Source organism: Ambystoma mexicanum, chromosome 2q (genome assembly GCF_040938575.1).
Source record: "Ambystoma mexicanum isolate Mex_15411 chromosome 2q, UKY_AmexF1_1, whole genome shotgun sequence".
In the NCBI taxonomy this organism is placed as follows: domain Eukaryota; kingdom Metazoa; phylum Chordata; class Amphibia; order Caudata; family Ambystomatidae; genus Ambystoma; species Ambystoma mexicanum.
Window position 1 is genome coordinate 217683931 of NC_090924.1, and position 26673 is coordinate 217710603.

Genomic DNA, 26673 nt, shown 5'->3' on the forward strand with positions numbered 1-26673 from the left:
CCAGGGCGGCTGCCACTGCTTCCACCTCACAGAGAGGACTCCTCTTCTGTCAGTCAGTGTGTTCACGTTGCTCAGCGTGACCACGCTGACTGATGGGAGAGGAGTTCTCTCTTGTCAGTCATTGTGTTCACGTTGCTCAGCATGACCATGCTGACTGACCGGAGAGGACTCCTCTCCTGTCAACCAGTGTGTTCATGATGTCAGCGTGATCATGCTGACTGATGGGAGAGGAGTTCTCTCTTGGCAGGCAGCATGTGTACGTGTCGGCTGCATGGATGCTTTTTAAGGGAGCATGGAGGTAAGGTAAGTGTTTTTTATTTTAAATTAAAAGTGTATATGTGTATTTAAATTGGTATGTATATGTGTATGTATGAATGCATGTGTGCATGTTGGTATGTTGGTGTTTGTGTCAATGCTGTGCTTGGTTTTATGTATACATGCATGTATGGAGTTGTGTAACTGGTGGATGAATGCATGGGTGAAAGTGTTTTTTGTGAGTGTGTGTTCAGCACCAACCCTAAATATAGCCGCCCTGGGGGCCACTTCATTAAGGGGTGGGTTCATGGCATCAGAGGTGCACCTAGGCTAAAATGTCAGGGGGGAAAGGGGACTGTTTGTTTGTTTGTTTATTTGAAGTGCGCACCTGACCCAGAGGTATTCGGGCGCAAAGGCAAAAAGAGGGTTGTTAAGCTTAAGTTACATAGAGCACCGGCATGAGTACAGCTGGGTTACAATGCTGTATGCATGAACAATAACAGCAACATTCAAGGCAGATAATGAAAGGTATATACAGTGAGAGCCAAGAATAAGTGAGAGGTACATGCACATAGCGAGGGAACATTAGAGTCACATATATACAGTATGTACTACTTGGTGAGGTCAGACGTCGTGTTCCTTTAGCCATAGAATAAGTCTAGATCTGAATTGTAGGTAGGGTACATTTTCCCTTAAGGCAGGGGGGAGGGGGAATTCCAATATTGTGCTGCTTTGACAGGGAAGCTGCTTCCTCTGGATTTAGTAAGCTTAAATCTAGGTACTAGAAGTAGATTTCAGTTCATTTTTCTTAGGGGCCGAGAGGCTGTTTGTCTAGTGAATCTGGCTGTGAGGTATTGTGGAGCTGCTTGGTTGAGACATTTGTGAGTCAGGGATGCAGTTTCGAGGAGGATTTTATCTTTTGTGGAGAGCCAGTTGACAGATCTCCTAAGGTCAGAAATGTGGGCATTTTTGGGGAGACTTAGGGCTGCTCTCAAGGCATTATTTTGGAGAGTCTGAATTTTGGACATAATATGTTTGTTGCTACCTATTTATAGGGCATTGCAGTAGTCCAATTTGGATAAGATTAGGGCTCTTGCTAGGGTGATGCAGTTGTTAGGTGTGAGGAAAGGCTTTGCTGCCCTGATCAGCTTGCAGGTGTAGGAGGTAGCTGACGCCATAGCGTTTACTTGTTTACCAAAAGTAAGCGTAGAGTCTTTGTGGAAGCCAAGAGTTTTAACTACCTTGGCTAGGGCAATGTTATTTTTATCGATTATGAGGGAGGCATAGTTAGGACCTAGTTTTTTGATGTTGGCTGGTGTGCCTAGGATGTGGAGTTCTGTTTTGTCATCATTCAGGCATAGAACGTGAGAGGCCATCCATGCCTGGATGATGAGGTAGACTCTGTTCACAAAGGCCAAATCCTTGTCATAATCTTCCGTCAACGGGATGAAGATCTGTGTATCATCGGCATAATTCATGTAGGTGATACCTAGACGTCTAGATCATCGAAAAGGGGCTTTGTGAAAATGTTGTACAGGGTAGGAGACACGCAGGAGCCTTGGGGTACACCGCATGATATGGGCGCAGGGTCCGCTGCTGCTAGGGGAGAGAAGACTTGAATTTTCCTATTATCAAGGAAGGACTGGATCCAGGCGTCTGCCTCCTGAGAGAAGCAGGCAGCTGAGGCCAGGTGGATGCAAAGTATAGCGTGGTCTACCAAATCAAACGCAGCTGAGAGGTTAAGGAGTAGCAGGAGTGCCGTTTTACCTTTGTCTCTCAGTGTATCTATTTGTGCCTTAAGGTCTAAGAGTGCAGTCTCAATGCCATGCTGAGGTCTGAAGCCAGACTGACGCACTACTAGGAGGTGGTTTTGTTCCAAGTGGTGCTGGATTTGTAGATATGCTACTTTATCCAAGATTTTCAGTAGGAATGACACTGTGGTTATAGGGCGGTAGTTAGTAGGGATGGAAGGGTCAAGAGTTTGTTTTTTAAGGAGAGGGAGGACCCAGGAATTTTTTAGGTTGCTGGGTATGGTGCCTGATGTATATGAGGCGTTTATAAGTTTAGTGATGAATGGGGAGAGTTCACGGGCAGCGTCTTTTATTATTTGAGCTGGACATGATTTGCCATGACAATTAGATGGTTTGAGGGTGAGGATAGTTTTTTCAACTTCCTTGATGGATACTTTGTGAAAGTGGAAGCTGGGAATCGGAGGAGTGGGTGGGGGTCTGGGTGGTCTGGAGTAGAAGTATGATGTTCGTGACAGTCTTGGGCGTAGAGGCGTTGGTACCGGTCTCGGTGGCACTATAAGGGTATCTTTTTTCTTATTGATCTTCACCTGGAGAGTTGTTATCTTGTTGGCCAGGGCATTCTGTATGCTCGTGCACCAATTTTTGTCCTTAAGGCAAGAGTCAGGAGTTTGAGTGGCGGATTCTATTTCTTTAAGGATGGCAAACAATTCTTTGGTGTTAGATTTAGCTTGGGAGATTTGGGAGTTATATGAGGTTTGTTTAGATAAAATGATTTCCTTTTTGCAGAGGGTGGCTAGTTTGTTCAAGTTATTTTTGTTGAGGTCTGAGGGGTCTGATCTCCACATTTTTTCGCGTAGGCGTTTCTCATGTCTAATAGCTTTCAGATGGGGCGAGAACCAGGTGTTTAAGTGTTGGCGCGGTTTGCTCTTTCTAACCTTCAGTGGTGCAATGGCATCTAAGGGTGCAAGCATCACTTTGTTCTACATATCTACCATGGTGGATGGGTCAGTCTGGTCTGAGATAGCATTCAGTGTGGGAAGGATGAGGGGGATAAGATTTTCCGGGGTAATATTTCTTTTGTTTCTGGTCGGAACAGCAGGTGCTACACTGCTAGTGTTCGTGGGAGGTGTGGCTTCTAGCGAGAAGGATATTAGGTGGTGGTCGGACCAAGACTGAGGCAATATAGAAGTGATGGTGGTGGGGCAATTGTGTTCGGCCACCCAATCAAGGGTTCTTCCTTTAATACGAGTAGGTTCAGTAATCTTTTGGGTAAATCCTAGTTCCTCAAGGGAGTTATTAATCTGTGAGGCGCTTAGGTCTAGTGAGTCGCTAAATCCAGGGTTGAATTCGGCTAGGATGAGGCATTGTGATGACCTTTTTAGGGTGTCGGATAGTAAGTTCATAAGGTCTTCCTCAAAGGAGCCTGGTGGTTGGTATATCAGGTGTATGGTAATAGTTGTGATTGTTGGAAATAGTGAGTTTGGCAGTGACAGATTCACATGAATTAGTAATATGGGATGTGGAGAGTCTTAGTGTTGGGTTATTCTTAACAATTATGGCAAGGCCCCCGCCTCTGGAGGTGGTGCGGTCTGATCTTATAAGCATATAGTTGTCCTGGGTGGCTAGCATAATTGCAGGGCCTGCTGCAGGGTGAAGCCAGGATTCGGTAATGGCCAAGAGATCAATATTTTCATTGTGGATTAAGTCTGCTATATCTGTAGCGTGGGCTACCATGGAGCGGGCATTTATTAATGCGCCTTTTATGCCAATTTGGGTAGGTTGGGCCGGTGAGGGGTGAACTTTGTGTTGGCAGTTTGAGGAGGAGTTGGGATCTTTGAAGATTCGACAGTTCAGTTGGAGCGGATGTTGGATATTGTTATTGTTATATGGTGAGATATGTGGAATAGGCTGCACGTCCCTTGAGCGATTAATGGTGAGGTGGGCATTAGTTCGGGGATTATAGGTTCTTGGGAGTCTGGCCCAAAGGTTATGGTTTCTCTGTAGGAGGCTACAAGGTGTGGTGACCATGCCAGCAAACTTAGGAGATACATGGGCATGTGGCAGTTGGTTCTGTGGCTGGTTCATGGACAGGTCTTGTAAGGAAATCAAATGTAGGATGGTTCTGAGTAGAACAGTGTAGAGTGATGGCAGATACATAGTGTGTTCATATGAGTGACTAAATGCTAAGAAGGTAAGGTTGGGCAAGGCTAAACATGATAGAGCGAGCTATAGAGAGGGATACCAAGTACATGGGCGTTAACAATTTTGCACAGTTATCTGGATTCAAATTTTCATAGATAGCATAAATCACAGTGGGTTAAATGAGTTTGGTGCAATGTTTCACCTAGATTCGAAATTCCCAAAAACAGCAGAAATCACAGTAGATTGCACAATGTTAAATGAGTCTGGGGCAATGTTTCACCTACATCAGAGTAGATTACACAACGCTTTGTTAGCCATGCAGAGCATGTCTGAGTGGGGAGGCTCTATGTTGAGGTTCTGCATATCTCTAAGTATCTCTAATACTTCAAATGTTGGGAGAGGCGCTAACGTCAGTAGCTGTGAGGAAGGGACAAAATTCCTTGTGTGGGGGCACCTAACATCTTTCCACATTTCGAATGAGACTATTCTGGTGAAGCTTCAATGTTACAAGCAGCTACCTCTTTCCTTCATTTCTGGAACGTCACACTTAAGGACCGCTGTGAGAATGAGATGTCTCATGTCACCACTTCCCTTCTAAACACTCCCCTAGCATGCAGGTGCTAAACCCACATCACGATTTCAATTACCTAAAAATGTATGTATATGAATGCAGGTGCTAACAGTGAAATGACTTCTCACGGCCATGCTAATCCCTATGGCAATTCTCACCCAGTTCCTGCCCTCCCCACCCAAAACACCTCCTCACTGGAACTCTTTGGGCTAGCTTTAAACATGGCTAGCCATCAAACTTTGCCCTCAATGTGCCTGCAAGTGTTTCCTCAAAGGAGTCTTCTGAGAGTTCATGACTTCATTGGAGTTGTAAACACGTAACTGGTGTAATTAAAATGCCTTAATCAGGTCTGCCTTTGGCCACTCAATTTAAAAACACACTGCGTGTCTTTCGCTGAAGTTCTTTTAAAAATAAGCATTGGCAAAGCCAACAGTTTTGGCTTGTGTATAACTATTAGGCATTTACCGGGCAATGCTATTAGCTGCTCAGGTACTCAAACCATTTTGCACTGGCACTATCAATGGCCAGCTAATACCAATACAGAAGTGCCTTTGCCATGGCTACACAAATGCCCAAACTGTTAGCATTGCCAGTGCTCTTTTTGCTTTACCCTTGATGCACAGGACTATGCATCAAGGTTAAAGCAAACATACTACTTGGCTAAATTGGCCCACATTGAATGTAGGCCAATCTAGCCAGTAATAACACTTATGGTACACAGTCAGCCTGGATATACTTTGTGGCATGGCATTTTTACTGGTTGGGAATCCGTACATGGTAATAATGGCAAATATTGATGCAGCCTGCATTAACATAATTAGAACAACCAACATGAGTATATTTTTATACTAGCATATCTCGCGTGGAAAGGCGGCATGAAATGTATTGGAAAATGTTCCTATGCACAATTTGTGATTTGCAACTATTGGGAATTTCCATGTGCTTCCATACAAAACCAATTGCAAACTGTGTGGATTTCTACCCAATTTTGCAAAGAAAGTGCTGTAAAATGCTTACTTTTAACCCAATGTTTCAAACATTTTCTTGGGAGTGAGAACCCCCCTCAAGCAACCCTTGTTTGGTGTGGGCTTCCTCACTGTGCTCTGTTGATCCTGCCTATTTGGAACAGACATTTAAGCCTCTTAAGCTCAGAAATGTACCAGCCTCCACTGTACATCATTTGTCACTGTGTATGATGTGTGTTTTAATGCGCACACAGGGGCAGGGTGCTCCTTAATAATATGATATGGCATTTATAACGTGCCTGTACATAAGTGTTTCTAGGCGCGACAAGGTAAGGAGGGAGAGACAAAATAGTAGGACAAAACACAGATCTTACTAGGCCTTGTCATTCAGATAGCGCAAGAGCAGGGAAGGGGGAGGGGAGAAGTGCCGAGGGTGGGGTAGGATGCAGAAGTGCAGGAACAAAGGAGAAACAAGAGTGCAGCCAACGGGTGGCCAAGTGTGGGTACTCATAAGTGCAGCCAATGGGTGGAGAATAAGAGCAAGAGCAGGGACTGTAGGGTTACAGATACAGACCACAAGTGCAGGGGAGCCAAGAGGCAGTGCGGGATTGCAACAGGACAGGCAGGGACCTGGGCCCAAATTCAGAGCTTGACCAGGTGACCAGTGCATGGATCAGGCAGGTGATCAGCAAGGGAGATGAAGAGAGAAGGCAGAAGCAAATAAACAGGGCTTGAGGTGCTTCCGGAACCGAAGATGGTTCTCCTCAAGTTTTAGCGAGGCAGGGAGGTTGTTTCCAGAGGGAGGCCCCAGCCGAAGAAAGAGTTCTCCAGCATGGGGTCTGGCATGGATTCACATGCTCATGAATATTCCCATCGTCAGGCCGGGAATCCTCGGTAAAGAAAAAATCAGTATCAGTTTTGTTTCTGATCTTTCTTTCTTAGTAGTAACCAATCACTGATCTCTGGGTCATACTGCCCCCAGCCAATGACTGCCCTCTAACTAAGCCCCTCCCCTGGCAGCCATCCTCAGAATTTTACCGCACCTTCAAGTGTTGGGAGTCCTCGTGTTTAGCTCTCGAGATTTTACTGCGTTTTCGAGCTTTTCAGGAGATTTTTCTCATTTTTTCGGTTAATCGATTCTCAAGATCCACCGTTTCTACTTCCGAGAACGGGGACCTGTTTTGGAATTCTTCTACGCCCCTCAAGGGTGAAGTTTTTGTTGAGTTATGCTTCTTGGAGGATTCCAGAAGATCTGTGGCCTACCTCAACGGACATGGCCCAGGACAAGGGAAGCTCGACGCCCGGATCCAAGCTGTTCAGGAGCTGCCCAGGATGCGGATTGCAAAATGTTTTCAAGGAGGACGAGCATTCGAGATGTCTCTACTGCCTTCATGAGGACAAGACACACGTGGAGAAGGACTGTGCGTTCTGCAAGAACCTGTCGGAACGGACCAAGCAAGATCGTCGTTCACGCCTCGCCACCTGGCTGGAGAAGGGCACAGCAGGTGAGAAGGCGAAGAAAAAGTCTGAGCGGCCCAACAGAAGGCCAAGCACCGCGAGTCCACGAGCACCGGGAGCGCCGAAAGGTCAGGCTCCTCGGCTGCCAGGCAGGGCGCGACTTCCCTGGCACTATCAACCACGAACCAGCGCTCTGGTTCGGGGAAGAGAAAGTCCGAGAACCCGGGTAAGCTTCTGGAGAGGCCCCGGTCGATCTCGAAGGGAGCCGAGGGGGAGAGAGGCGATGACCCTCCCCCCAAAGTGAAGGCCCAGGACGCACCTAAGGTGGTGAGGGCCTTGATCCAACCGGCAAAGACCTCTATCGAGGTTGTCGCAGCGGCCCTGGCGAAGCCGGCAGAAACTACGCCAGTGGAGGCGACCTCGGGGCCCAGAGTTTCCCTGCCGCCACGGAGGAAATCTTCTTTCCAGACCATCGTTAAGACCCCCGTGAAGACCCCGGCGGAGGTTCGATCCCAGGGGACGGTCCCCGCTGATGTGATCGAAGACAGTGACGATGGCGACAACGAGGGCCCAGTGGAGCAGCCATCCCGTCCGTCGCAGCCATTGCACGAGCCCCAGGATAGCTCGGCGGCCATTTTGTTGGCGATCCAATCCTTATGTACGGAGATAAGGACGAGGTTACCACGGACCCCGACGCAGGATCCAGAACCAGGCCCGTCGGGAAGCCCTCCGAACAAGCGGAGGAGAGTCCACCCCGCTCCGCCCTTCGTGCCCGCGAGGCCTGTGGACCCCTCATCCCCCTCGCCGGACCCTAGAGAGGGTACGGCGACGGGGACGGACGACGACGGCGGCGATGACACAACGGACATCCCGTCATCAACCCCCTCCCCCCTCGGGCTTCTCCACCCGACGAAATTGGCTCTTTTCACGCCATGATAACCAGGGCATCCGAGCTCTTCCATCTCTGCCCTGCGGAACAGAAAAAGGAAGGGTTTCTTTACCAACGACGAGAGGCCAAGAGAAAGACGGTCCTCGCGGTGCCGTTGCTCGACGACATCTGGGACGAGGGACTGGCTATCCTCAAGAACCCTTCCACGACACCCGCCAAGAGGGACAGGTACGAGAAGAAGTACCGGGTCCCCAATGCCGCCCCCTTGTGCCTCAGGGCCCAACCCACGCCGGACTCTGTCATCTCGGCAGTGGCCAAGAAGAAAGCAGCGGGTGCGGCGGCTTCAACTTTCACTTCCCCGCCGGACAGCGAGGGCAAGAAGTTGGACTCCATGGGACGACGAGTCATCTCGTCGGCGGCGACGACGATTAAGGCGGCCAATGCCTTAGCGATTGTGGCCCGTTACGACAGGGAGCTTTGTTTCAAGATAGCGGCGGAGGCCCTACAGATTCTGCAGGAAGGAGAGGTGGCGTCGGATCACGCCATAACAGTGGCAACGGACATCGCCGATACCGGATTTTGCCAACTGGGCAACAGGGTTTGCCTCCGAAGACGAGGATGGCTCAAGGCGACAGACTTTCGCCAGGACGTCCAGACCAGAGTTTTCGACATGCCGTTCGACGGCAACAACCTGTTTGGAAAGAAGGTGGATGAGTCCCTCCAGACAATCAAGACAGACACGGAAACAGCCCGAGCCCTAGGTGTCCTTCAGCAACGACAACCCTTTCGGAGCTCTGGAGGTAGACAGGGAGCCTCCAAGGGATCCAGCAGCGGCTCTTCTACTTACCGCCAGGCGGCCCGCTCCTCATCCCAGGAGGCCTACAGAGGTTGCGGCAAGCAAAGAGGGTCTTGCTGCCGTCGGCAAGCAGGGTGCCTCCAAGGGATTCGGCGGTGGCTCCTCTACGTACCGCCAAGCGGCCCGTTCCTCGTCGCAGCAAGGCTATAGAGGATGAGGCAAGTCGGGCGGATCCCGCCGTCATCGCCAGGTGGGCCAAGGCGGCAAGGCCTCTTCCAAGCAGGACTGAACCGGCCGTTGCGTCGGGCCCCCACCGAAGCACCCCGTTGGGAGGCCGGCTGAAGAAGTTCGTCAGCGTGTGGGAGTCCATCTCCACTGACCTTTGGGTGCTGGACACCCTGGCCCCGGGGACACTCTGGCTGGGGGCCATCGAGCTTGTCCCCAAGAGGCTCCGGAGTATACTCAAGATACTTCCTCGTCCGAAAGAAGACAGGCGGTTGGCGCCTCATCCTGGACCTGCTTCGGTTGAACAAGCACATCAAGGCATAGAAATTCAGGATGGTCACCCTCCAGCACGTGCTGGGACAGCTGGAGGAGGGCGACTTCCTATTGTCACTGGACCTGGAGGATGCTTATTCCACATCCCCATTCTAAAAGGTCACAGAAAGTTCCTCAGATTCGTAGTCCAGGGGCGTCACTACCAATTCAGAGCCCTGCCATTTGGATTAAAGTCGACACCCAGGGTGTTCACCAAGTGCCTCGCACCAGTGGCGGCGCGGCTGCACCTGCAAGGAATCCACGTCTACCCCTACCTGGACGACTGGCTAATCCGTGCAAGGTCAAGAGAACTCGCCGTCGAACACACAGCGAGGACCGTCCGCCTGCTCATGGAGCTGGGATTCGCCATCAACTACCCCAAATCCCACCTGGTCCCGTCACAGGTGGCACTGTTTCTGGGAGCGAAGCTCGATTCAGTGAAGCGATTGGCATCTCTGTCAGAAGAAAGGACGAAGGCCATTTTGGACAAGGTGCAGCGCCTGTTAGCCACGGATGTGGCCAGAGTGAGGTCCATCAAGTCCCTCCTCGGGATGATGTCCTCGTGCATCTACCTTGTGTCCCTTTGCAGACTTCGGATGCGTCCGCTACAAGAGTTCCTCGACGCCCGCTGGATTCAAGCGGCGGGCTGCTTCGAAGACAGGATCCCGCTTGATGAGGAGTTCCGTCGGGCGATTCTATGGTGGGGTGCCCGTGCACACCTTTCGGCAGGCATGGACTTTCAGGCCCGAGCGTATCAGGAGACGGTAACGACAGACGCCTCCCTGGAGGGATGGGGGCCCACACCAGAGATCTCCACGCAAGAGGCCTCTGGCTCCCGGAGGAGAGGTCTATTTACATCAACATCCTGGAGCTACGAGCCGTGTTCTGGGCGCTCAAATCGTTCCTTCCGTCCCTCAAGGACAAAGTGGTGAGGATCTTCACCGACAACACCACCACGATGTTCTACATCCGGAAGCAGGGAGGCACCAGATCCCCAGCCCTATCCAAGGAGGCCCAGGATCTGTGGCACTGGGCCGTCGCCCAGGGGATGTTTCTGGTTCCCTTCCACCTGGCAGGAATAAAAAACACCATCGCTGACTCACTCAGCAGGGAGCTGCGCTCGTGCCACGAGTGGGAACTACGCCAGGACCAGGTGGATCGGCTCTTTCAATGTTGGGGCAAACCCCAGATCGACCTGTTCGCGACGGTGACAAACTGCAAGTGCCAGAGGTTCGCCAGCAGGTTCACCCAGCCGAGGAGCATGGGCGATGCTTTCTCGTTCCCTTGGGACGGCCTGTTCCTGTACGCGTTCCCTCCGTTGCCGTTGCTGCTCCATCTCATCAACCAGCTCAAGAGGTCCAGGTGCAGGATGATCCTCGTCGCACCGGTGTGGCCGAGACAGATCTGGTTCCCGGACCTTCTGGACTTGTCAGCGTCCCCACCGATCAAGCTGGCGACAGACGCGGATCTTCTCTCCAGAGAAGGAGGTGCCATTCTCCATCACGACCCGGTGTCGCTGAACTTGCAGGCTTGGCTCCCGCAGCACTAGAGTTTGGAGGATACCATATCCTGGCTTACTGCAGAGAGGTTCTTGCAAAAGCCAGGGCGTCCTCAACTCTCAAATGTTATGGACATAAGTGGAAGAGGTTCTCTGTCTGGTGCCGGGCACAGAAGTTTAACCCCCTGCAGATTACGGCCCCTCAAGTATTGCCATACCTACTGTCGCTGGCCAAAGCTGGACTGGCTCACGCCTCCATTGAAATACATCTGGCTGCCATTTCGCGATACACCAGAACTACAGGACGGGCGTCCTTGTGGTCTCATCGCCTAGTGAAGGAATTTATGAAGGGACTATTCCGATCGCTCCCGCCGGTGAAGGCCCCTGCCCCGGCGTGGGAGCTCAACGTGGTGCTGACCAGGCTCATGGGGGCCTCATTCGAGCCTAGGCACTCGGCGCCGTTGAAGTTCCTGTTGTGGAAGACCGCATTTCTTGTGGCCATCACCTCCGTACGACGAGTGGGAGAGATCCAGGCCCTATCTTGCAAGCCTCCATACCTGACTTTTCACGACACAAGGGTGGTGCTGAGGACGCACCCCTCCTTTATGCCCAAGGTGCCGTCGGACTTCCACCTCAACGAGCCCTTGGTGTTGCCAGTTTTCTTCCCGTCGCCTTCGTCTCCGGCCGAGAGGACTTTGCACTCGCTGGATGTGGCTAGAGCGCTGAAGTTCTACGTGGACCGCACAAAGAGTTTTCGGAAGACATTGCAACTGTTTGTGAACTTTGGACCTGTGAATCAAGGGAAGGCTCTCTCGAAGGCTTCCATTTCCAGATGGCTCTCCGGCTGCATCAGGCACTGTCACCGGTTGGCAAACCGACTGCTGCCCGGCCGTCCGAGAGCCCATTTGACCAGAGCGATCGCTGCTACCACGGCGTTCCTGTCTGGTGTGCCCCTGCTGGACATCTGCAGGGCTGCTATGTGGAGGTCGACGCACACCTTCACGAGATTCTACTGCGTCGATCGGGACTCCAGGGAGGAGTCCAGGGTCGGCCAAGCAGTGCTGCGCAACCTGTTCGCCTAAGGTGAGCCTGGGGAGGAGGTAAGAGTTGCTTAATGTTGAGTTGTTGTATTGCTTAATGTTGAGCCTGTTGCCACCTCCTGTGGTTGTGCATGTGTATACTGCTATATATTCTTATATTCATGAGCATGTCAATCCATGCCAGACCCCATGCTGGAGAAGGAACAAGTTACTTACCTGTAACTGTTGTTCTCCAGCATGGGTCTGGCATGGATTCACATGCGAACCCTCTCTCCTTCCCCTCTGCGGCTCTTCACTTGGTCATACTGCCACTTTACGTGCGACCAAATCTGAGGATGGCTGCCAGGGGAGGGGCTTAGGTAGAGGGCAGTCATTGGCTGGGGGCAGTATGACCCAGGGATCAGTGATTGGTTACTACTAAGAAAGACAGATCAGAAACGAAACCGACACTGATTTTTTCTTTACCGAGGATTCCCGGCCTTATGACGGGGAATATTCATGAGCATGTGAATCCATGCCAGACCCATGCTGGAGAACAACAGTTAAAGGTAAGTAACTTGTTCCATCTGCCCTCAACTCTTTGCTTGGAAAAGTGACTGACCCTCAGAGAATTGGAGGTGGCGCAGTGCAGAGCTCATGCCATCTTATATATATTTATTCATATGATAAAAAAGTTGGTCTGGCATGAACCTTTCTTCAGTAGAGAAAGTAGTAATAAACCATATTTGGGATCCTGCACACAAACTCAAGGGTAGATTTCTCGAGTCTCCTGTTTGCGGATGTGCCGCCGCTGGCCGACTGCAAAAAATTGTAAGGGGGCCTCACCAAATGTTTTGCCCCAGGCCTCACCACATCTTCTGACAGCCCTGGTCAACCCTCCGTCCACGCCCTCAGACAACCATTTTAGCAGCCTGGCTCCTCAAATCATAGAGTACGGCCATCTTCACTTACCCACCAGATGCATGGAAATATTAAATGAAGCACATAAGCCCAACACTAGAAACTGCAAAGTCCATTTATCTGCTCTTTCTGCTTAAACATCTCAAAGCAAGATTTCATGGTGGAAAGTCCCAGTCGTGAAAGCCTTGATTGAAGGGGTCAAAAGGCTTTATTCCCCCTATTGCACACCCACCCCCAGGATGGAATTTAAACATTGTTTTAAGTAAGCTCATGGGCCACCCCTTCAAGCATATGCATAAAGCAAGCCGCAAAGACCTCACTTACACAGCCGCTTTCCTTATAGCCATCACCTCTATAAGGAGAGTAGGTGTGCTTCAAGCTTTGTCGATTTCAGAATCCTTTGTCACAAAAGATAAGAACAAAGTGATCCTAAGAACAAACCCACAGTCCGCACCAAAGTGCATTTCTAGATTCCATGTCAACCAATCTATTGAACTGCCAGCTTTTTGTCAAGACCTACAAAACTCTAGGGAAAGAGCCCTCCATACACTAGATGTTAGCAGGGCTGTCATGTACCTCAATAAGACAAAACCAATCAGGAGGACAGATCAGATCTTTGTTTCCTTAGCTGCTTTGAGGGAAGGGTATATTGTCTCCAAAGCAACTATTACTAAATGGATTGTAAAATGCATTCAGCAATGTTACATGTTGTCCAGCAAATAACTATTTACTCCTAGAGCCCATTCTACATGGGGTACTGGTGCATCTTCAGCCTTCATTGCAAATGTACCCTGGGAGGCAATCTGTAAAGCAGCAACATCGAGCTCAGTTCATGCATACACTCAACATTACTGTGTGGACACACAAGCGAGGAATGACTCATAGGTGGGAAAAGCAATGTTAAGACGTTGGTTTGCCTTTGTTCCTTCTAATGACCTACCTCATTTTCCTGGTACTGCTTGCCATTCTATGCAAAGCATGTGATTCTAAGCAGATCCACAAGCCTCAGAAGACAAAAATTACATACCTGTAATCTTCTTTCTGATGCTTGTACCTGCTTAGATTCACATGCACCCACCCTTCCTCCCCTCGTTTAGAATAGAAGGCCCATAGACAACATACACCTTTTCACTACACGCTTCATGCAACCTCAGGTCAGAAATGAAACACTCTAAGTACCTTGACATGTGACAGACCATGGGTAGAGTACACGTCGCAGCAGGGATAGTATTACAAACACGCCCTGTGGACGTCCCTTTCCGATTTCGAAAACAAGTTATGCAATACTCTACCAACAACTAGATGTCGACCTATGCAAAGCATGTGAATCTTAGCAGATAAAAGCATCAGAAGGATGATTACAGGTATGTAATGTTTGTCATATGAATACATATAAGATTGTTTTAGGGATAGTCCTTTAGATTTTACCTGCTTAGTTTTTAAAGGCGTAATAATTATAGTAGTTTTGTACACCTGTCTTAATTTGCATTGTGTGTGGCACATTTTATCATTACACTATCCCCGTAGCTCCTGAAGTCTTCCTTTACTGCTCTGCTATATTACCTTGACAGAGTTTGACTAGACCCAAGTGCCAATTACCCTTTTAATCAACTAGGGAGGTCTCTTTGAAGAATCGTCTCACAGGGCTTTTTCTGAAAATCTATTCTAACACTTGTATTTTACTTTTCGTTTTCAGTGTTCAAAGCTGCTCTCTGATACTGCAGTGATCCAGTTTTATCCAAGCAAGTTTGTCCTGATTACTGATATACTTGACACATTTGGTAAGTATACACTTGAAGTTAGTATTTAGTTTAAAGTTCTATTGGTATTTAAATGATGTGTCAAAGCAATGTGGGAACATTCAAATAGTTAATACAACAGAAAGATGACCTACAAAGTGATGGTATAGAATGCTGTCCAGGGACGTTTGCAGTGACTGATGTGACACAGACATGGTATCAAGAGAGACACAGACACAATTGTAACAGTTTGAAAACCTTTATTTAAACTTGTCTGGATGGGTGAAATTCCTTACTGGCCCTATCTCTCTGGCGGGATTTCCCTGCCTAAATAAACCAAGGAATGTCAAAGTCAGCAAGTTCAAAACAAGGAGTCTGTATGTGTCCAAACCTATGCTTGCCCTCACATCTTCTACTAAAACTACAGTGAAGGGATGGCTCAACTAAAAAGTGATAAACAAAGTCTGGAGCAGTCACTAGCTCCCTTCCCCAAATCGGGAAGCGGTTCTTTTGTGAGGGTCTGGCAAGACTTGTACATTCTACTGGCTCAGTCTCTGCTTACAATCCGCATGTACTTTTAATGGTTAAGTTCAGTTCAACACAAAGGTTCACAGGAACTTCAGGGTTCCCTTCCCCAAACTTCAGATGCCAGTTCAATAAAATCCTTAGCTAGTTAAAGTTCACAACTCATAAAGTTCACAAGTAACAGTATCGGAGTATGCACTTCAAACTCAGGGTTCCTTTCCCCAAGTTTAACACAGTTCATTCACAGGTTCCTCTCACCTTTATTTTGGAGCCCTTACTGGTCGTGGCGCAATTTGCAGACCACACGGTCCACCCTTTACAGGTCGCGCAACCAGTGGCTCTTTATGCCTGGCACAGTATTTAGACCATGGGGCTTTTCTTGATACGTTAGGGCTTCCTGGTCTAGGCGCTGTTTTAGATCATACGGTCCACCCATTACAGATCATGCAACCAGTCACCCTGGTTCCACCCTTAGCCTCTGCTTGACATTTCTATTTGCTTTCACTTGTTCCGGGCACTTCTCTGGCCCACTTCTTTTTCTTCACAATTCAGTTCAGTTCACTTTCACGTGTTCTGGGCCCTTCTCTGGCCTCCTCTAATACTTTAGGATCTTCACCTCCATTCAAGGTTCTGTTTGCATCATTGATTTCTCCTATGGGCTCTTTCTCTGTGACCCATACTTCCTTTTCGCTCATGTGCCTAATTCTGGCATTTTTAACGTTATTTATGCACTTTTCGTACTTTTGCTCCCACGTCACCAGTTCCCCTCAGCAGCTTCTTCCCTTTTCATTCAGCGACCTTGGCAGTTCTGGTGCGTGAAAGTGTTCACTTGTTTGTCAATTGCCGATTAAGTGTTTTATTGACTCCTGCACTTCTATGTTTTTAAGAGTATGTGGTACGCGATCACTCGGCTACTCTGCATCAATACAGATCAGACGCATGCCAGGTTTCCTTCATACTTTGAAACTCCCCGGCATTAGCGTCTGGGCTCCTGGCGTTCTCGTTCTTTGCTGAAGTCAGGACTCTTCCAACTGCCCCCTGGACAGCCCTGGACTGGTTCTCCCAGCCACGGTAATGATCAGTCTCTGGCCACAAGGAAAGGGACCACCCGCACTTGCGGCTGCCTTTTAATCCTTCTCTCCGGCATTCCCTTGAGACATGGCTTTCTAGCCACATGTACACAGGCTGCTTTCTCGCGCAGACATCCGTCGATTCAGTGCTCTGTTCTCACTGGGATACTCACTGGATTGGCTTTCCTGCTGCTCCTCGCGCTCCTTTCTCTGGGCTGATGTTTTTTTTTAATTATCTCCTGCGCTGTCTTATGGGTTCTCAGGTGTGTAGCTCCCTTGATTGGTTTGCCTGGCTCCAATCAAGCCAATCCCTGGGACATTCCTGACCTTCAAAGTCTCTAGGCTTCCTCTTCTTCATACCAGTACCATAATGGTTTCTTTCACATGTAATCTTCCTCATTCGAAGATGCCTCTTCCTCTTCGCAGTACTTTGCAGTTTGTCAAGGGTTAAGGTACAGTCACAGTAGTCTACAAAGGTTGGGGGGTAGGATGGATCGTCGTCAGGACAGGGGGAATACCCTGTCTCGCCCCTAAATACTCTCCTCTTCTTCTTGGAATCCTGTGGGGTTAAATGGGAATTGTTGATGTGGGATTTATAAAAGGAAGTGTCTGTCCCTTGTGATTGTTTGTCCTCTTTTCTACTCTCAGGATGTTCTCTGAGATGGGTAGTAGACTTTGTTCCCCACTGTTTTGTTTTGGTCCCAATATTCTGCAAATCTGGAGGAGGGAGGTTTATGCAGGGTTGACAATAAACCATGAATGCAGATGATAGGTGGGGTAGGCCATCACTATGATGTATAGAATACTGTGTCTCGCCCAAGGGTATTCTCCTTCCAACCCCCAAGCACCCTCCACTAAGGTGATCCTCCCTTGTTTGTCCGCCCCCAGGGTCGGGATCCAAAAGCGATGACCCTTCCCTGGCCAACTGACCAAAGGATCTAAGGGGAGAAAATGTGAGGACACCCTTAGGTTTCTCACACTGAGCAGCTTTGGCTTAAGGATTTCCGTTCATCAAGTTTTGGTTCTAGTAGAATAAAAATGTCCAACTTCTGTTCTGCATTTGTTATGGCCTTTGTAGTGTCCAAGAAGATTGGAATTATGTTATGGAAGGTGCTCTTGGTCCTGTGTTTGGGGAGCGAGGCACCTCTAATCCTAGGAAAACTGGTTCCATTAAGTTTTCCTTGGCTCACCTAGTGATATGTGTGATGGAACAGTTAGTGTTCTCTCTTGGGATGGGAGTAAGGGGGGGGTAAAATATAAGGTTACTCACTATTACCTTGAATAAATTACAGTGCACACAGAGGTTGGAAAAGATAAGTAAAATGTGTGAAGGTTGCAGGTAAGTAAAGCATGTTTGAAATGTTTCTCAGAGTGAGGTACTTTAGTTAGTCACAACACAAGAAGACAAGGTTAAGTGGGTCTTTCGGGTACCAAGTTTAAAGAGTCAGTCACTCATAAAATCAATGGAAGAGAAGGGCGGCTTCTGATTGGCTAAGCGTAATACTGCTCCTACCACCTCCCCTGTGTGAATTTTAAGACCCAATGTTAAAGTTAGGACCTGAATTTGGAAACAATTGATGCCTTTCCGAATGCAATCTAAGGGAAGTTTGCCTCAAGTATCTTGGGCTGTTTCTGACTGCTCGTTGTTAATGCTTCAAATCTTTGGAAGGTTAAAAGTCAAGAGTGACAGTTTCTGGACCCCAATGGTATATTAGTGGTCCCTGTAGCAAGGTCTTCAAGCAGATTAGACTGCAGTGGCGCCACTGATGGAGCTATTGAGCCAGAGAAGAGTACTATTACTGGAGCTGGGATACTGGGAGGTGCAGATTGTGTCCAGCAGAGACATTTCAGTTAAGAGATGGACTTTTCTTAAATCCCAACATTACCTTTACCGTCTTTCTTGGCTGTTGCTACACCTTGTGCTTTCAGGTTATACCCACTGGCCTCAGCCTCTGTTGGTTACTAGTGCCCTTGATGTCTGATGCTTCTACCGCTTCGTGTTGGATCTGTGCAGGGACTGGACAGCAAGTCTTTTTTGGGAACCAGATGAGCCTTGAGGCTTTTCAGCAAGACTGTGACCATCAGATCATGTGAAGAGATCACCATTTCCTTGGTTTCCTCTAAATGATAGAAGCTTATCACCCTCAAATACTGTGCCGAACTGAACACTGGAAGGTTTTGAATGAAACAACAAGGCTGAAACACGTTTAAGGGGTTGCTGATGGTACTCTTGTTCAGAGAGGAATTGCCATAGCATTTTGGTGCTGGACTGCCCTTGTGGGCGGGACAAAGACTGATATGCAAATGGATATTTCCCATCTGTGAAGGTACAGTGAGCAAAAAGCAATGGCTACAAACTCTCAATGTGGTTAATAACCACTGAACAGGTTATCATGCCTTGTTCTTTCGAGAGAGGGCCGCCTGCTACCTTTTTTGTATTTTTGAAAGGAACTTGGGGTTGGTCACCCTAGGTTACCTGGGGGCAACCAGACGTGGACTCCCTGCTCACTGTGCTTAGAGAGGCTCAGCTTCACCTCACTGATGATGCCCAACAAGGCTGAAACATGTGTATGGGGTTGCTGATGGTACTCTTGTTCAGAGAGGAATTGCCATAGCATTTCGGTGCTGGACTGCCCTTGTGGGCGGGACAAAGACTGATATGCAAATGGATATTTCCTATCTGTGAAGGTACAGTGAGCAAAAAGCAATGGCTGCGAACTCTTAATGTGGTTAATAACCACTGCACAGGTTATCATGCCTTGTTCTTTCGAGAGAGGGGCGCCTGCTACCTTTTTTGTATTTTTGAAAGGAACTTGGGGTTGGTCACCCTAGGTTACCCCATCTTCATCTTGTATCCTGGCTTGCAACATTATGTGTTACTACTGACTTCTGCAGTTGTACTTGCTCTCCTCTCTTGCTTCTGGTTGTAGTGCTTTGAGAGGGGCGCCTGCTACCTTTTTTGAAACAACACGTCTGTCATTTCTCAGGGAAATACTCTTAGCCATTATTTTTCACCCTGCAATTCCATCATAAAACTTTAAAGACAATCTGTAAATCAAACTTGGGCATACCACAAAAGAAGCAGTCCAGACAACACTCATAGGTCACATCCCTTATGCGCAAGTCCACATGCAACCCTAGACATGTTTCAGCCCAACTGGGCTAATCAGTGAAAGTATAGTTTGGGTCTCTAGGCTATGTAAGGGTGCAGAAGTAAGGCTCGGACACAAATGTGACCTAGGTTTGGTAATAGACTTTTATTAACCAGTAAAAGGATTGGGAAAACAACCTCTCTATCCCTAAAGCTAAGAGGGGGTCCCTGCCTGAAATCTAGGGAATATGTCAGGATGTCAAATAGTCTGTCACTGTTGTGTGCAAAAACCCTAATTCCGACCCTAACAATATTAACTTAATCTTATGTGCAAGGATGCTATAGTCTCAACTCAACTCTGCACTGTAGGGGGAAGCCAAGGAGGGATCCTTGGCAAGAACTCCAGAGATCACGACCAGGCAAGGGAGAGCTAAGGGGGGTTGGAAACAGCTATATAGGCTTGCCCCCCCCCTTAAAGCAATTCCACTAGAAACCACCTTTACGGTTCCTAGATATACTTGGCCCACTTACTTCAAACAATAGTTCAGTTGCAAGGGTGGCAGGTGTAGTGTTTTATGGTTCAGGGCGTGTAGGTGGCAGTTCCAAGCTACGGTTCATGATGCTGTGCAGCTGGACAATCCAGGTTCCCAGCAATGCAGACCACCACAGGTCCCACAATATCGGGAAACCCCTAGGATGCAATGGAAGTGGGCAGCAGCAACGAAAACTACGCTCAGGTGGTGCAGGTGACTCACATGGCCAACACAAATAATCTGATCCAGAAAGCCCCTCTACAAGATGGAGAGCAGCAGCTATACGAGGACTGTTCTTACGCCACAAGCTGGCAACCTGTGAGGTTCCAGGCATAAACTCAAAAGGAACTGATGCATGGATGGTGCTGGAGCTGTTCAGTCTCAGGATGGTTCTGGGACACTTCTAAAGGCTCAAATGGGCACCATCTTCTTGCAGGGGGCTGGACTAGTTTGTCCCACCGTCCCATGGGTCTTCAGGAGATCGTTCCAGAGAGAAAGAGCTTTTCCAGCACTTGACTGAAGGTAATGCTGGATGTCTTCACCGGTTGTTCTTGGGTCGGCAGCAGGCTGCTGCTCTTTGTCAGGCCCTTGGCTCCAACAGCTGTAGGACTTCTCCTTTTATCCTAAATTTGAACCAGGATTGCCCCAGCCCACCAATGGTAAGGCTTTGCACCATTCAAACTGGAATCGGCTGTCCAATCATGCACAGCCTCTTGCCCCAAAATCTACCCCGCAACAGGCATACCCCTGGCCTGAGTGTGGATTGAGAGTAGACAATCCTATCATAGAAAAACAATGAGGGGTGTGGGATCTATGGATGTCAATGGAGGGCAAGCCAAAAGAAAATCTTTCCTATTAGGAATAGATGCTGCAATGGAGACCATAGTATTGTGGGTGCAGTGCATAGTATTGTGGGTGCAGTGGTAGGTTTCATTGTCAGAATTGAGTTAGGTGGTGCATCTATTTTCAGTCTCTGCTTCTGGACTATTGGTTTTTGATACCAATAGGAGCAGAACATCAGGCTCCCTGGCCATGAAAGGTCTCTGCTTCAGCATCCATGACAAAGAAAGACCTTAATGATGAAGCAGCCCAGTGATGCAGCCTTAGGGACCCAGCCATGGTCAGTAGGTAAGGAATAACCAGGACAGAGCCCATCTTGCTGATGGAGAGCAGTACAGCAATGAAGATTATGTCCCTTAAGGCAGTTAATCAGCAAGATGTACAGCACTGTAGGCTGTTCTGTGACCCAGCAGAAAGGACCCCCTCACTCAGGATAATGTAGACATTCCCTACTGGAGTAGGTGTACTGATCCCACACGCATCAAGAGTGCCCCCAATTACGAGCAGGACTTTGCCCACCAGTTCAAGGAAGGCAGACCCCTTGGAAGGTCGTCCCTGGTCGAGAAAGAGCAGATGTTCGCCTTACATGTGTTTTGCGTTGGCAATGTTTGTTGTACATCATACTTGGGTGGAGGAGCACCCAAGTTTAAGGCACAGCAGGTAATGGGGAACCACCCAGACCCGAGACACTAGAGCAGCGGGAGCTTGTACCTGTACTAGCGGGTACCTGTAAAAGGGCACCAGATCCGGAGAGCCGTTAGAAGCCTTGAAGAATCCTTTGTTGGAAGCCTCTCCTGTTGACTGCTGCTGCCAGTTACCATTCAGTGTCCACTTATTCAGTGTCCAGAACACAAATCCAAGGACCAGATCCTGTGCTGCTGCCTCGGGAAGACAACCATCTCCAAGCTCTTCTTCTTAGCTGAGGTAGTATGTTGGCTTGGGTAATACTTACCTTGAGTCTTGAGTCGATCCTGTGTGACCGAGTGGGTGATTCGTGCGTTTTGGAGTTTGCCCATAGTATTCACCCAGGCCTAACGCTGAAGCGCCTATAGGGAGCCTTCTGTGGAGTCCCTGAATACTTTTAACTAACTCTGAAGTGGATATTTACGTGTTTAAGAAGATATCATCTGGAAATCTGATTTTCCTGCACCTGAACCTTTTCCTGACCTGCCTACTGCTGGCTCTTAGACCAATAGGGTCCCTCTTCAGCCTCTTAGAAAACTCATGCCATAGAATAGGAAAGTACTTTAAAAGATAAGGCTTCTGTCTTGAAATTATAACAAGTGTTGAAAGTACCTATGTGTAAATGTGTTAGTGTGTAACTGTATCCATTCTTAACAGAATAAGTTACAGTGTCCTTAAGTTATTACTTATATTTGAGTTGTGTTTTCACCCTTTTAAAAAGTAATATGTTGGTACTGTTTTATCATTTCTAAATTGAGAGAGTGTCAAAGCTTACCAATAGGTTTTACTCACCATGATTAGCTGTGTGCTCACCTAAAAGTGTACTATTGGGTTTTACTTTCCTTGATCTGCTTAGTACATATCTAAAAAGTCTGAGAGTTCTTACTTGTTTTACGAGTTGCATACTGCCCCTCTAAAAAGTATATAGCTCGTGACTTACCTTGAATTGCTGATTGCCTTTCTTAAAAGTCTCCTAGAGTCCATACTGATCTTAGAATTGTATCCTACATTTCTGAAAAGTATCCTTGGTTAAACTGTCTATTCCTGTATTAGGAATAGTTCTATAAAGTTTATCTACCATTAGGTTTAACTTATTTGCTGCCATTCTTAAAAGTGTAACTGGGATATGCTTTCCCTGAAATGCTTTAGGGCACTTCTAAATTAGTTTAATGTGTCCATACTTATTCCCGAGTAGCTGTCAAGTACAACAAACTCAGTAAACATATAGGCCTAAAGAAACTCACACACTTGTAGTTATAGTAAAAAAACATTTATTTTATTTACACAAGGATAACGTTATATTCAGGTAAGTTAGTAATATTTAAACTAATCAACACAATAGAAAACGTCAGTTATACTTCAGGTGAGTACACCAGTAGTAAGGAAGTATACAGTTCAGTGGTAAGTAAAATGACTTGTTGTAGTCACTCGGAAAATGCTCTGTTTTACGAAGAAAAAGGTATTTTCAGCACCAACAAATAGCAGTTCAATACTTTCATAGGCTTGTAATACTTTTCAGTGGCCACAGGCCTTTAGCAGTCCATCCCTAACTAGTTATTCATTCTTCAGGGAATGCAGGCAAGACACAGCAGCAGACAACGTAAAGTTACACAGGACACCTTTACATGGCGTTTCTATGTCTGCCCATATTTAGCAATTATTAATATGCCCTGTGATCTGAGTCGCAGACTGGGCTTGTACACTCACTGCGCGGTGAGAACAAGCTTTAATGCAGGCTGGCTGTCACTTTTCCATGTTGTGATAGAATTACGTTTGTTTTCATTACTCTGGGCTGTGCGCCAGTGACATTGAATCTGGGTACACTGTACTCTGCTTAGATAAAACATTGCCATCAATTGCTATTTAGACTCTGTCCAGGAAGAGAGACAATGTTCTCGCTTAAGACATCATAGATAACAGTAGAACACTGCAAAGTACAAAAAGGACTGCTGTAGTTCTATTACAGAGTTTCAACAGGTAACTAAAGTACACTGGCAAGTTCCTGGAATAATCCAAAACAAGCCACTGAAGGACATAGCCACATTTACCATGCTGTGCACATGAAAGCGCAGTGATCTGAAATGTAATTGTTGGTGAGATTCCTAGGGCTCACTGAAAAACATGGCCATGCCCTTGTCTAGTCTTTGCAAGGGATAGATGTTGTGGGCTGAAACACAATTGTTAGCAAGATTTCTGAGGCTCACTGAAGGACAGACAGTAGGCGTGGAGGGCTTGGAAATGGGGAAGGCACAGAGGGTAGATAACAAAGTAAACTCGGACCCTGGAAAAGGCTGCTCGGGGCGAGGGAGCTGGCATGAAGGCAGACGCAGATGGCTGGACGGAGATGAAGAGCAGAAAAGGCTTGCCCTGATGGGAGGGGTGATTCCACGCCTAAATCTTTCTCTGGATTTTTGAAGCCCTAAACTTCATTCTGCCTATTTTGATTTATTTTGGAGCAGAACTCTCTTCTGAGCTGTTTTGGGAATTATTTTTGCTTTTTCTCAAAGCACCTTATTCCGTTCACAACTTAAGAGCAGGCACCTTATCCTGTATTGGCTATATGCTGCAATAAACAATTGGGTTCTCCCCTATTTTTGTTCACGGGGGGTCAAATTTGTGCTATGGGGAGAATCATAAGGTAAAGAAAAGTAAAGACAGATCGACTACCCTTCTTTAGAGGTCCCTTTTGGTACAACTGGGAGGAGGATCAGAATCTACTAAGTTAATTGGTAGATTAGCCACCCTTTGCCTCGTTTGACACTTCTCTATAACAAGAACACGTTTTGTTTTAAACAATTCACTTTATTTTCCCTTTTTTTTTAAATGTATAACACATTTAATCATTTAGTCAATATTCAACATTTACCACTTGCATACACAATTTTACTTTTCTAATGGCGTAACTTTGTTTTGCTTTTCTTGGATTCCACAACAATCATTTAGTTATGTAACAGAGATTAGGGAAAAATAACATTTTTGTTTCCCTTCTAGGTTGACATATGTTTCGGCCCTTCTTGTGTTTACTGCTCCCTCTCGAGGGCTGTCACTCAATGTGAGTATTGGACCATCTTCTGGACAAAGCAATATAATCAGGAAACTCAATTCCATTCCCCCGTGGATGATCATCTGATCTAAAAACAATATATAAAAACTACATTTAATAACACTTTAAAATTCATAGCGTGCCAGAAGGGGCAGTGTTTGAAAAGGTGATGTCTCAATTGTTATCCAAACTATCGACCTGATCACTGACCTGTTGTCCGCACAATAGAATTCGGGATGTCTGAGAAACACACTCTGATTTGTGATGTTTTTCAACTTCAAGTACCTTTTATGCCCTGAGAATGAACAAGGGAGGAATCATCTTAACCTCCTGTGAATTACTTCCTACATTCTTTTGTAACGATTTTTAATTATGGACTACATTTTTATATTTCACTTGGTGTCTTAATGCCACTGCTTGTTTCCCTCTTGGTTGTTTGCCGCCTGGTTTTTAATAGTTGGCGGGAGGTGTATCAAAATAACACCCACTTCAATGCAATACGGCTCCGTATCTGCAAAAGAATTTTACAAGGCAAATATTGAACACACCTTGGTGAAGCCGCATTTCATGGTCGTTCTTCTAAACTTCACAATTTATTTTTTCTAAACTTAAGGATTTGTTTCTTAAAGATTTTCACTAAGAGAAGGACTCCTCCCTTTCTCAAAGCTCCTCATATTATACAAACTTATTTGGCAGAATACAGATCCCCACTCTTAAAAAAAAAAAAAAGAAAAAATGGCGCCTTCTTGCCTGAGTTTTATCATCATGTATTGTTACTTGTATCTTTGTGCCCGTATGAAAAGAGCCTTCCCCGACCCTTGTGGGTCTTCACTTTCTTCGTTTTTTTGTTATTTAGAAGGGGCCCTAAACCTGGGTTCCTGGTAGACACTATTCTCTTTAGTGTTTTACCTCTGCGGTTCTTCTTTGTTTGCATGCCAACAGTACCGATATGTGTGATTTGGGAATGCCAAAAAACAGGTGTGCACTTAACTGGGCTGCTTCTGGATCACATTACTGGAAACACTGGGTCACGTAATTACATAATGCGGAAAGGAATGAGGAGCGTAAGCTTGTTAAAGTTATTTCTGCTCACGTGACTGAATATGATGTCGAGTCACGTGATTACGTGTTCAATCATCTTTACAATGTTTCACTTTCCTCAAAATTGACATTATTTCTTAAAAAATGCCATTCTACAGAGGAAAATAGATGCCTGATGATTGTGCATAGCCGGGTATTTCAAAAAGGACGGCCTACAAGTTTTGAAAACAATGGGAGTTGTTTAAAGGTACTGCTGGGCAACGTGTCTCAAGTTGCCTAGTCACGTGTTACCTATTCGTCGTCTTTTCACTTGCTATCCTCTACAGGTAATTTCAAAGTAGGTCATGTACTTCATTTGGAATATATCATTCCACAAATCTAATAAACATCTGCTTGGTTTGCCACGTAAGTTGATATCCACATCCAACGGTTATCATCCGTGATTCCATGATCTCGGATACAATCGTGACTATGTCCCCAAGTGCAAAGGCACTCATTTAGGGCTTAATGATGTCTAAAAAAAACGGTGTCTCCATTTATCTACAGGATCAAATTATCCTGTATTGCCTCACATTTACTTCTGATGTTATCACATCTAGTTAATTTGTAAAGGCAAATTCTACCTTCTGCATGACCTTCCATCTATTGGAGGAGTATTGAGAAATATATTAACCTCTCCACTTTTAGCTGCTATATTCCATATCATATCACGTGATCTTCAATTGTGTCTACTCAATGGGGCTCAATTTTAACAAAAAAACCTCATGGATAGCCCTATATGATTGTCACTCACATGTCACATGTCGCTGCCTTATTCATACCTCTGGATAGACCCAACCTCTTCGGCTGGACATATATGTGTTGGATGAACTTTACCCCCTTGGATGAAATTTTCTATCATTGTGTATAACCAAACTGAGACCTCAACGTGATGGTTAAATACTGTTATTGCCCGATTTGTTATATGAACACGTTCCATTCTACAGATACATTGAGCCCATGTTTAACTGTGTCCAGATCATATATCCACTGTTGTTCGCACTTAATCAAAATCAAATCCCTGTTGCCTCATCTAGGGGACTTGTTTATGACCTGAATAATGCATCAAAGCGTATTTGTGCATTTATGTCGTTTGGACCAATGATGTGCCACCAGTGGTTTGGAGTCTACTTTGTTTCTCAGTTTTTATGTATTGTTTTTAGATCAGAAGATCTACCACGGGGGAATGGAATTGAGTTTCCCGATTATATTGATTTGTCCTGAAGATGGCCCAATACTCACATTGAGTGACAGCCCTTGAGAGGG

General features: G+C 46.8%; 1 protein-coding gene across 3 annotated transcripts in view; it reads left to right on the top strand.

Annotated features, from left to right (window-relative positions):
• Positions 1–26673, top strand: part of VPS35L (VPS35 endosomal protein sorting factor like) — a 1734364-nt gene that overhangs the window by 382431 nt on the left and 1325260 nt on the right. For all 3 annotated transcript variants that reach the window (XM_069647157.1, XM_069647156.1, XM_069647158.1), the window contains exon 8: positions 14499–14583. In XM_069647157.1, coding sequence (XP_069503258.1) covers positions 14499–14583 — 85 coding nt within the window. The remainder of the gene's footprint in view (positions 1–14498; positions 14584–26673) is intronic.